General features: G+C 36.4%; 1 protein-coding gene across 1 annotated transcript in view; it reads left to right on the top strand.

Moving 5' to 3' along the window:
- Positions 1 to 12503, top strand: part of HCRTR2 (hypocretin receptor 2) — a gene marked incomplete at its 3' end in the record, with an annotated part of 35273 nt that overhangs the window by 22111 nt on the left and 659 nt on the right. Inside the window, exons 4-7 of the mRNA XM_080340918.1 lie at positions 3265 to 3380; positions 8658 to 8878; positions 9967 to 10088; positions 11164 to 11364. Coding sequence (XP_080197044.1) covers positions 3265 to 3380; positions 8658 to 8878; positions 9967 to 10088; positions 11164 to 11364 — 660 coding nt within the window. The remainder of the gene's footprint in view (positions 1 to 3264; positions 3381 to 8657; positions 8879 to 9966; positions 10089 to 11163; positions 11365 to 12503) is intronic.

Genomic DNA, 12503 nt, shown 5'->3' on the forward strand with positions numbered 1-12503 from the left:
TTCAAGTACTGTCTAATAACAATATTTTATTTGGGAAAGCAGAAGGATCCAACATGTGACCTATGCAGACTCACTTAAGGAGCCAGTGTTGGCCACAGTTCTATAATAGTCTGTAATTGCTATGTGCTGAATTTGATGATAAAGTGCCAAAATAAAAGAAATGTATATTAAAATGAATTCACCATGTGTCCAAGTCAGCTAAATATATTTTCTTAGAGCTGTTCACAAAAAGAATGTTAGCCAAAGTGTGTTAGCCAACCCCTTTGCAAATGATAAAAAGAATATGGAGATAATCCTTTCCCAAAACTGCATGGCTGAATGGAAACAAAGGGAAGACTTTGTGTTCTATTTCCTCTTAGACTACCCCTAAAATAGTATAAAAACATACTGTCTTAATTCTGGAAAACAAATATCTGGAAATTGTATTATTACATGAAGGTTTATACATCATATTTATCAAAGTATTCAGAATTTAAGGAAAAACTTGTGGGACATTTTAACACAGAAAGAAGTCAAAATATTGTTAATACTAAAATTATGCTTGGTGTTACTATGAATTGATAACACCAGCATAATATGTCAGATTTGAAAATGTTAGTATTAGCTAACCGTAAGTCTGACATATGACCATAGTTTGGAAAGGACCACGTTGTGTGGTCAAATTTGTCTGCTATGAGCACCCGCTTCCTAACATCCTTATTTATTTAGCTTTTTTTTCTATAATTATACTCTTTTAGCTGCATTGCTTCTTTATATTTGTAACTCCAAAACCTCATAGGTATCTTATTGAGACTGGGGAGCCTGGGAACTCTATACTGATGCTCAACAAATTTGATAGCCTTGTTGTTTTTCACTACTCTTAGGGAAGCTGTTGAGAGTACCAAATTCTTTACGCACCAATGGCTCAAGGGGATATTTTCTTTGTGAGACATATCAAAACCTTTTGAATCTGGGTTCTTTTCAGTTTGTATACATATGTATATATATACATTTATGTATATATATTTTTACATAAATATAGGAAAAATCTGGCAAAACCCCAGAAACTGTAGTTTCAGTCTTTTACCTCCTTGCCTCATTGAACAACAGTCTGGGACTGGAACATAGTGCCAAGAAGGAAGGTTTAGGAAAGTTTAACAGTTGTTCAATAAACCCTGCAGCAGACAGAAGAATGCTTGTTGCAGCACACTGATCCTTTACCAGGTGGAGTAATTGTACTGTATGACTGGTGCAGAGTAGGAATGCTGATCTCATCCCAGTCCAATCCCCATGACCACCTGTTTGTTTTTTATCCATTTCCCTCTTTTCAGTAAAATGGTGTCCAGTGATGTGAAAATCATTAATTTATTCTTAAAGAGACGGTTACTCCAGCTAAGAATGATCTCCATCCCAAAGCCCATTAAGTGACCATAGAAGGCAAAGACACTTTACTCCACTTCTGCTTGACAGTAAGAGGTTCAGCAGTTGCAGTCAGGCAGCTGATTTATCACCAGGACCACAGATAGATTGATGCTTTCATTCAAGGAGCCTGGAACTCACCCACTTGATAAATTAACAGTATCCCAAACCAGCCCTTCCTCCTTCTTGCTGCTGTGATTGTCAAACAGCTTTAAAGCTTTTCTTTGGCTTGAGAAGCTAAACAGAGTCATGCTTCTTAGGGAAAAGTTCTACAAAGGGCTTTGCCCTGGGTGGAGGAGGGACAGGTTTCCTTTGATGTTTAGCAGCTGGCACTTTCCAGGTGGCTAAACTTCAAAGGCAAGTGTTAGGATCTTCCTCCAACCTGGTCCGTCAGTTCTTTGTAGATAGCTAGGCTCATTTAATGTTTCACTTTACTTGGAATGCTAAATTGGAAGCCATAAACTCCAGATGGCCTTTTAAATATGTACTGTCCTTCTACCTGAAAGGGGCCTGGCTGCCTGCGGAGCATTGATGAGGCAGGTGGCACCTCCTTCTGAGCAGAAAGAATGTACTTTCAGCTCTGACCTCCCGTGATCCCAGTAAGTCACATTACTCCAGTTTCTCCTTAATCTCTCCACCTGTGAGGCATGCACGTCAGTATTTCCCTGGCTGACAGGACTGCTGTGAGGTTGCATTTTTATGCAATGTAAAAAAAATTCTGAGATTGTCAAACAACATACAAGCCAATTTATCACTATTAATACAAAACCTGCTCCAGATGGGACACTGGCAAGAGCTAGTACCTGCAGCTGCTCAGTTAAGTGTTGGTAAACTGGTTTGCTACAGCATCTTAGAGCAAGTAAGGAGCCAAATGCTGCTTATCTGAATTTTTTGAACCCTGATCCATCGAAGCTGTCAAATGTTAATGGCAATGTCTGTATTTCCTTTGCTGGTGATGACTGTGGGCTGCTGAGCTGTAATTGATACCAACATTTGGTATCACCAAACTATGTTTAATGTTACAAATGTGAAAGCATGTTTTCCAGGCACCCGCTGCACATTCTGTTATAATCTAATGATGAAGCTTATGATACAACATTCTTAGAAACACAATACACTCACAACACTTGTAAGATGTTTATCTCTAAACAAGTAACATTCATAAATTGTCTTTTGAAAAAAGATACACAGAAAACAAGAACACAACAGTAGCAAAGTCATTCTTGTTAAAGTCAAAAATAATCTTGCAAATTTCTTAAGTTTAGGGCATTTTACTGAATTAATTCTACTTTTTTTTTTTTTTTTACTGTAGTTGTAATAATAAATCACTAGGTATACCTTGAAGACACATTTATTTTGCCACCAAAAAGTAATTTAAGAAATGTCTGTCTTTCCTCCCATTAGTATCCCGTGTGCTATAGTCCCATTTTCTGTTTAGAGGTGAGAGACTGTGCAATTTACTGAGGGAATTAATTGCAGAATTAAAACAGTTACACAACCTATTAAATATGTTAAAGGTAGGTTGAATAATTAATTAGCTTTTGTTAGATAGTGAAATGTTCTTTCACTGATTTAATAAAAGCAAAACAAGATTCTTAAGACTTCGTACCTCAAGTAGTAATGTAATATGAAAGCAATAGTGTGATATAAGAGATGCTTGAGATAAAAGCATGTTATAATAGAAACAGAATATATATAGAAGTGATTAAAAATCCATCCTGACCATAGAATTATTAGATACGTCTTCCATTATAACCTATTACATTTGTAAAACATGTACCTGGATATATTAATGATTTGGTTTAAAGTAATTATGAAATATATGTATATTTAAATGCACTTTTCCTAATTGAATTCTCTTTCCAGCTGAGGTTTACCCCAAAATGTATCACACATGCTTTTTTCTTGTGACATACATGGCACCACTGTGTCTTATGGTGTTGGCCTACTTGCAAATATTTCGAAAGCTGTGGTGTCGCCAGGTAAGTCACTTAAAACTAGCTCTGTTTGTTTGCCATTGTGACCGTGTGCAGATTCCTATGTACAACTTTCTTCTCTCAATGCTCCATGTTGACACTTAGGACTTGGAATTTTATATCCAGCACTGTCACCAGGTTCAGTGATACTTCTGGTTTACAGCCACCTTGGATGGGAGCTGTGATGCATTAAAAAATGAATGCAGTCAGGTTCAATGTAAACCCCTTCTTGCTCAGGGCTATGAAATGCTTAAAGGGAGAGAAAGAGAAAAAAGGCAACAGGAAGGTTTATTATAGGGATAAGAAAGATCTCTCTCACCATATCTGAAATGCTTACTGAAATACCTTATTTATACTGCTAAAATCTCCTATAGCAGTCAAAATTGAGGACTGACATTCACATTTTGTTATTAGTCTGTATAATTTTTTATTTTGATGTTTCATTCTGCAAAATCAGGTTCATAGCCAGTCTGATCGGAACAAAAGTCAGACTATTATAGAAAGTCCAATTGTCAGAACTGTGATTCTGGAATTGAAGCTGCCTGTTATCAGTAACATTTCATGTGAATTATTGACAAGTAATTGGCATGATTTCTAAGTGAATATCTGCTTTTTCAAGTTTCAAATTAAAAATACAGGAAAGAAAACAAAAATGCTAAATAAAAGCCACAAGCAGCCAAGCACACAAAGAACATTTGAGTTACAGTGGCAAAAATGATGTGAATTCTTTCAGAAACATTTTCTCCCCTTCCAGTAATTTGAAGTGGTGTCAGCTGGTGAATAATTTTCTGGGTGCAAGCTTTCATCTGTCATGCATCAGTCTATGGTTCCCTCTGCTGTCTTCTGCTTTGTCTGGAATTTATCTGCTATGAGTTTAGTCCCCTGCCGTCCCCTACCCTGTCATTCTGTAAAGGACAATAAACTCATCCTGCTGAAAGCATAATGGAAGATATTCTCGCTCCTGTCCTTTAAAATGGCTCCAAGAATGGCTGACATTTCCATCAAGATACGGGCATGAATCATTTCTCTCTCACCATTGTCTGACACCATCCAAAGTTGAGGTTGTCCTATCTGCCACGTCATGAGCATTTTCCATGCAGTTCAAATTGATCATCGGAGAAATCACAAGTAGATTTCTGATTTTAGATTTCTGAACATACATATGTTAAAAGCAAAAATCAAATCTTAGACTGACAAAACTTCTCTCTTGCAAACAGCTAAAATATAGGGAAAACCAAATCTGCTTTAAGACATTTTTTTATCACTCATTCATCATAATAGCACTTGTTCTCACATCTAATCATATTAAGGTTGAACCAGAGCTGCTGTTGGTCTCACCATTTGTCTTTAAACTATCATTTTTTCTTTTAATTTCTTATATTCATTAGATTAAATAACAAGACAGTTTGAAAGTAAAATATAATCTTTATAATTTGAGGGGACTTTTGACCAGCACAAAGGCTTTGCTCAGTTAGTTTTGAAATTAAGTTTAGCCTAACATAGCTCTAAGATGCTCTGCATTGCTGAATCTGTCCTCTAGCACCCAATGATGCTATCACCATATTCCACCTTAACCTTCTCTTCTGTACTTTCTTTACAATCTACCTAGTGTGTCAAACTGTCCATTAATTAAGCGATTTCTTTTAACCTGCATGTGGCTTGAAAATGCTGGTTCAGATTCAGAGCAGAAGTTGAATGACTGGAAACCAGCCTGGTTTGGGGGCGGGGAGGGAGGTGTGGATTTTTTTCCCCTATTGCATTAGCTAGCCTATTTCTTCTTCACAATGTTTCTTCTCCCTGTACATCTTGCATGCTGTCACGGTTAAAATGATCCTTTTTTTTCAGTGGCAAAAAGAGAAATACTGCCACAGGCTTAGTGCTATCACTGATGTGAAATTACAGATGTCTCTTTTCCTAGCGTAGGTGATAGCACTATGTATAAGAAACTGCACCAAGTGGACCACTGCACATCTATTATCAACTGTGATTTGGCTGCAGACATCAGGCGTTTTTCTATGTGCAGCAGGTGTGCCATAGTCAGTCATGTAGAGTGAATGAATGTAGTGTTCTAAGTGTATTAGTTGATAATAGTTTCAATTAAGAAATCATGCTGCTTATCAGAACTTTGGTTAAATATAGTGATCTTACTGCAGGGTACAATGAGCCTTCCAGATATACATGACAGAAAAAAAAATCCAGCAAACAGTAGAAGCTCTCTATGCCTTACACTTTTTCTAAAGGTTCTTTTTTAAAATGGAGTGTGATGTGCCTGCAAATTTTCAGATGACTAAGACAGATTTACAAGCTATCCTTACTGTACTTTGTGCAACAGCTCTCAAAGTTACTGAGTGTGCCTTTCAAGCAGATCTTTGAGTGTGTGTGAGCTTTACACTCTTTGAATTAGTGATTCATCTTTGTAAAGACAAGAACAATCCTGCCACAAATACCAGGGATTTTGAGCAATTTATTTTAATTATTAGCAAGAAAGTAGTGACTAAGAAGGCTATATTATCTTGCAGAGTTTAAGTTGATTAAAAATAACTTCTGAACAACTAAATAGGACTGAATGGGCTTAGGATAAAAGTGTTGGTACATCATTTGTATTATCAAGTTCCATACTGTATGCTTTGATTTACTGATATCTAAATGCATTGACAGTAGAACCTACTCGTATTAATAACTAGGAACACTATCCATTTTTATTTTGGCAGCTGGAGTATACCCTTCCAATCTTTGCAAGTTATTATTATATTTGGAAATATTTTCTCTGTTTGTAAACCCCTTGATAATAATTTGAGGGGATAGGAAAAAAATAGATAAGAAAATAGCTATGCAGTTTTCAGTACCCGTATGGACACAGCTAGTGGGCTTTTAGTGAATTACATACAGATTTTCCACAATTATCTCTATAACTGACTCATTACTGAAAAGCAAATATATGCATCATGCTGGCATCTGTGTACTTGTACGTATATAATATATGTGTGTGCTTACATAAATGTATATTTGCAAATGTTTCTGTATATACGCACACTTCTGTGGTGTTATGCTCCTTAGACGGTACTAGTTCAGCTCTGCGAGTATACATCTCTTCTTCATCTGTTGTTTTTGTTGTTTTGTTTAGTGTGGTTTTGTTGTTGTTTGTTTTGGTTTTGTTTTCTGATAAAATTCTTGCTGTATTATTGCTTATTGGTGTTACAGTAACAAAGCCCAGGGGTATGCCAGGTAAAAACTGGGGTAAAGACTGTTAAAATAGGGCTCTGTAGAAAGGTTCTCAATACAAACTCCTGAAAATTTATCAATTTAATATATAGTACAGTGAGGCTGTACATTGTATACAATCCCTACCTTTTATCACCTCTTGCTATTGAAGACTGCTTAAATACCAAAAAAACCCTTCTACCTGCACAGATAGGTAAGCCATGTACAAAACCAGTTGTGTCTAACTTTCCTGTAGAAATAGCTGTTCACAACTGTGGTCCCAGGTACTGTTTCTCTTCCTCTAAATTGCATCTACCTACCAAGAAACCTGGTCAAAGAATTCTTCAAGTGAACCTGTGGCCTGATCAGGAGGGAGAGTTTTGAGTTTCTCTGCTTCCATCTCCACTTTCTGATCAGTTCTTGCTACAAATATGGTAATTTAGGATGACTGAAAAGAAAGGAAAACCTTCTTCTTCCAAGTTAGAAGAATGGCATATCAAAGTACCCCTGATAAACCAAAATCAGAATCTTTGATAGTGAAGTATCTCAGTAGTGTGTGGCAAAGGCAGTACTACACCCCTCAACTAAGAAGGGTTAAATTCCTTGCAACAAGACAGATGTGTCCAGGTATGAAACTGATACTACAGATTTCAGCTGAATGAGTGGGAATCCTCAGTAGAAATAAGTGCAAGGGTCTGGGGTTTTTTTTGCTTCGTGTCTGTAGAAACATTAGTAAAAAATAAATGTTATAATGTATCCCTTGTTCTGCTTCATTGATTTCCTGTTCATTACAACACGACTTTGCCAAAATGTTTCAATAGCTGTAAATCAGGTTTGATGCTGCACAGCAATGCTGAGTTAAGGGCTTTTCTGTGCAAGGAAGTTATTCACAAAAGAAATTAAAAACAAAACCAAAAAACACACAATCAAACAAAAACCACCAAAACAAACGAAACACACAAAAAAAACAAACCACAAAAAACACAGCATAGTAGCTATTCTAGAACAAGTCTGCATATGCATGCTTTCATCATAGAACAAATATTTCTATTTTAGCTTACTTTTTATGGAAATAAATATTCAAAAATTTAATTCCCTTCTGGTCAACTTGTTTAGATAAGCCCTGATTTTCAAATTGTTAAAATAGACAATATGAATTCTGCAGATACTTTTAAAAACACATCATTTTACACTCATGAGACTAGTCACCCTGCACACAATTCCTTTATGCATGAATAAAACTATATTTCTACCCAGAAGGTTTTCACAATGTGTAGCACTTTAAATATTATAAATGTCATTGTAATAGACTGCTCTGAGAAAGTCCTTGCCACCTGTAGTCTTTCACATTTGGCAGCAAGCAGGAAATAATTTTGAAGCACTGAAGCGAATTTGCTTTATTTGACTTTGCTTATGTGTGAGCACAGAAAACAAACACACAGATTTTTTTTAATACCAAGGTGCTATATCTACCCATTGCAAAGTGTCTTTGGCTAACCTAATTCTTGGCAATCTTCCATGATCCCTCTCTATTCATCACTGTATATACACTCACTTTAAAGAGCTTTGCAGGGAGATCTACATTTCAGCTGTGATTTCTCTAGATGCTTTATTGTCATCTAGATTGCACATTTGGCAATTTTAGGGCACTTACAGCTATGTAGGCTTTAAATCCTAGTTTTCCAATGCCGAAAAGCTGTTTAGTATCTTAAATTAGCAGCATATTAATGGGATAAACTACTCTGCCATACAAGAAAACATTTAAGGTAGAACTTTACAGCAACATAATTGCAGCAGTAGGATTGCTAAGTGTGATAGTCTGAAGACACAAGCAAGGTACGGTATGTGGGAAGTAAAGATATTTTTAATACATCAGTTGATACTTTTGGGTAAAACACAAATTTTTATTCAGTGCTTCAAGTGTGTCTGAAATCAGGTTTGTTTCTTGCAGTTACATCAATTAATTTAATAGAAAACTTCTCCCTGCAAGCTTACATTTTGTATGTTAACATGTCTATTTTTCATAGTATAGCAATCCACAGTGCTAGGTTTTCAAAGTGCCCCTTATTTTGTCTTTTTTAGATCCCAGGAACTTCTTCTGTTGTTCAGAAAAAATGGAAGCCTCTGCAGTCCTCAGCACAGCCCCGAGGGCTGGGACAATCAACAAAGTCAAAGATTAGTGCTGTGGCAGCTGAAATAAAACAGATTCGTGCAAGAAGGAAAACAGCACGTATGCTAATGGTCGTCCTTCTGGTTTTTGCACTTTGCTATCTACCAATTAGCATCCTCAATGTCTTGAAAAGGTAAAGTTTATCCCAAGATGTAAACACTTGGTAAAGTTTTCTGTCTAAAAACAATTCTCTGCTGGGAGATTCCTCTTATTCTGACAGATACTTTTGAAGGTTAAGCTTACTTATTTCATGATAAAGAAATGGAAAATAAAAATACAGTTTCAAGAAAAAAAATGTATCTAACCTATGTGTAATATCAAAACTAAAGGCCAGATTCTAGAGCCCTTATCAGCAAGCTCTTGCTCATGAAAGTGATCTAGCCTATCTTCTCATTAAAACCTGCAATTTACGTGGGATTACAGCTTGTTTGCTGTAAATGCACCTGTGGAAGTGCAGTTACCTAAAGCAGCAACTGAAGATTAACAGGAGAGTGTTGTGTTGTGTTGTGGCTTGGCCCCCAGGACTCTGAAATGCTGGATTCAAACCCAAGCTCCATCAGATACCCTTTTGAGACCTTAGGTTAACCCTTCCATTTGCCTGTGTAGCTCTGTTTTACTTTTTTGCCTTTTTCTGTCCTGTTCATTTGATTCATAATTGTTTAGACTCTGTTTTTTCATACAGTGCCTGACAAGTAAGGCTTTGATATAGTCAATATCTCTTGAGACCTCTGGAATACCAATAAATAATGGCACGTAGCAGAATATTTGAATGTCCTAAAAAACGGCCAGCCTTTTGTTGGTGCTTGAGGAACATTTCAGGTTTTAAGGAATGTTTTCAAGATGGATATGAAAGCTTAAATACATCCTACTCAATTCTGACACTTCCTTGAGGCTTAACTTAAGTACTTTTCATCCTCAGGCCCCTTGGAACGCAATGTGTAGAAGCAGATCTAACACTTGTTAACTTTGATACTTAGCAGTAAAGTCAGGCATGTGCATCATTGCGAAGTAAAATACTGATGTGATAATAAACCACCAAGAAAGGAGCCTGAGGGATGGGGAGAGGACTTCATTAGCTCAAGAAATTGATGAGTGTTAAATCAGCTTTTCCATGATAGTGAAAATAGATCATCAGGGATAAAATGAGACTAGAAGTTGGCAAATCTTTTTATATGATTTCTAATTTTGCCATCTTTCAGGTTTGCTTTTCTTTTTCTGTAGGGTTTTTGGGATGTTTAATCATGCTGATGACAGAGAAACTGTATACGCCTGGTTCACGTTCTCACACTGGCTTGTATATGCAAACAGTGCAGCCAATCCTATTATTTATAACTTCCTCAGTGGTAAGTTACAGTTACCCAGAATTCAAGTGTAATGTATAGTTTGAATGTAATGAGCCATAGCAAATAAGATTAATGACTGTGTAACATCAGCCCAGCTCCTCCAGTGGGAACTAGATCCTCTTCTTGGAACAAGTCACCTGATGTATTCCATTGCCTTCAGGCTATCTACCTATAACTAAACCAAACAGTGCCAGGGCCTGAGTCCAAGTGCTTGAATTTGACTGTCCATGCCATTAATTTGGTAGAGAAGTCCCTGATACGACTTTGGTCTGAAACAATTACCACTCCCCTGACACTGCCTGGGTAATGTCTGGGGGTTAGCAGAGGTCACGGGCTGTCCCCACTTCTCATTTTATATGCGAGTACTGGGTTTTGGAGGCTGTGAGTCTTTAATAATACTTGTATGACCAGGCTGTACCAACTAGGTTCAAGGCCGAGGACTCGATCAGGATGCTGCTTAATTACTAGTACAGATTTTTCTTGGTTTATATTTGTCTTATTTGGCTATGGACAGCAGAATCAGGACCTAAACTGGAGGTATTACTGGTAAATACAGGGAGGCAGAAGTCTATTCATCCTCACTACACATTTTCCCACTGTACATTTCTTGGTAGCATTTAGTGTGAAGATGATCCGAACAATTTGCTCTGAGCCCCAATAGTGGGCTAATGGGCTGTTGAACACTTTGAATCTTCTCTTAAGATGCATTCAAGATGAAATTCAAATTAGCCATTGGTTCATTTAAGACTACTTATTCACTTGGTTTTGTTAGATATGTTATTAATCAACAGACTATCCACAACATGATTTCATAAATCATTCTAGTTTGTCCATTCTGTCTAGCCAAGAATAATTTAGGTTTCATACCATACTTCATATATCATCTTACAAAAGTTTTATTTTTTCCATCTTTCTCCAAGACATTGAAATTGTGATTTCCTGCTTCTGCATTAGAAGAACATCTGGGTGTTTTGGGTTAATTTTGGTTTAGGTAGCTGCTTTTTTTCTAATCTATAAAGTTTGCAACATGGTTTATAGTACAATTTTTTCATGAGTCTATTTTTGTGGTTGACAGGGAAATTTAGAGAAGAATTTAAAGCAGCATTTTCTTGTTGCATCTTTGGCATTCGCAGTCATCATGATGAACGGCTCACCAGAGGTCGTGCCAGTACAGAGAGTCGGAAATCCTTGACCACCCAGATCAGCAATTTTGATAACATTTCAAAACTTTCAGAACACGTTGTACTGAACAACATCAACACACTGCCAGCAAATGGTACTGCACCTGTTACCCATTGGTAGTATACTTGCCCCTATGTCTTTTAATGCTGTGGAAGTAAAATTTAATTGTGCATACAACAATATTTGAATTTGAGCACAATGCAATGAGAGAAAAGTGTTCACAATTAGGAACTGACTGTAAGAAAAAGAACTTAGAATAAATATTTTCTAGAATAAGCTACATATTTGGTTATATATTGATGAAGCAAAATTTCATCTCATTTATTTTAAAAGTTGAGTGGCTGTTGGGGAGAGAGTAAGGTAATAATATTTAATATAAATATTTTCTTTGTATTCCTACTTCCTTTAGACTACTAAGTCTACATATACATGAAAGCATGAAAATTCACCCTAAAGTTACAATGTGTTTATAAACACCTATATTCTACTCAGAGCTAATTCTCTGAAGTTGTGGTCTATTTTATACCAAATACTATAACAAAAATGGAGTGTACAGATTGTACTACCTGAATGTCCTTGACTATTTCAAATTATCTGCTTACCATGCATTCTGGTGTGAGTTGGGCTGATCAAATAAGAAATTCACATTAGTTTCTTCTCTCACAATTTTAGTTCTTTTTTCTGTTGGGTGGGTTATTGTGTGTATTCAGGAACAGCTGGGAAGCCACTCTTGATTTTTCTCCAATATAGATAGGTTGATAAAAAAAATGAACACAAACTGACATGAAAGACAGAAGTTGTTCAAGCTTTCCCAGTTCTGGGTGAATGCTGAAATGATTGTGCAATTCCCTTACTTTGTGAAAAATGGCATATAGTTTATTATTTTATATTTATCATTACATTATATTAATATGTTATATCCCAGTGAGACTTTGCAAGGGACTGCAAATACAGAATTCATCCATCCTCTCCTTGGGATATGAAAACTGGTTGTCTGGAAGTTATCTCAGACACTAGGACTATATAAGCTGCCTATTCATAATAGAGAAACTGGTATCTCCAAAGACAGCTAATCTGTTTCTAAAATTTATACCCCCAAAGAATTAAATAAATTATCTCTGAAGAAGCCCGTTCTTTTCACTTACTACAGAAGGTATGAATTAATCTTGCTCTTCTCCAGCAGTGTTGCCCTGTATAGCTCAAGCAAGATACAGACATGAAATCCAGATGACA

The sequence above is a fragment of the Nesoenas mayeri genome, assembly GCF_963082525.1.
Source record: "Nesoenas mayeri genome assembly, chromosome: 3".
Taxonomy (NCBI): Eukaryota; Metazoa; Chordata; class Aves; order Columbiformes; family Columbidae; genus Nesoenas; species Nesoenas mayeri.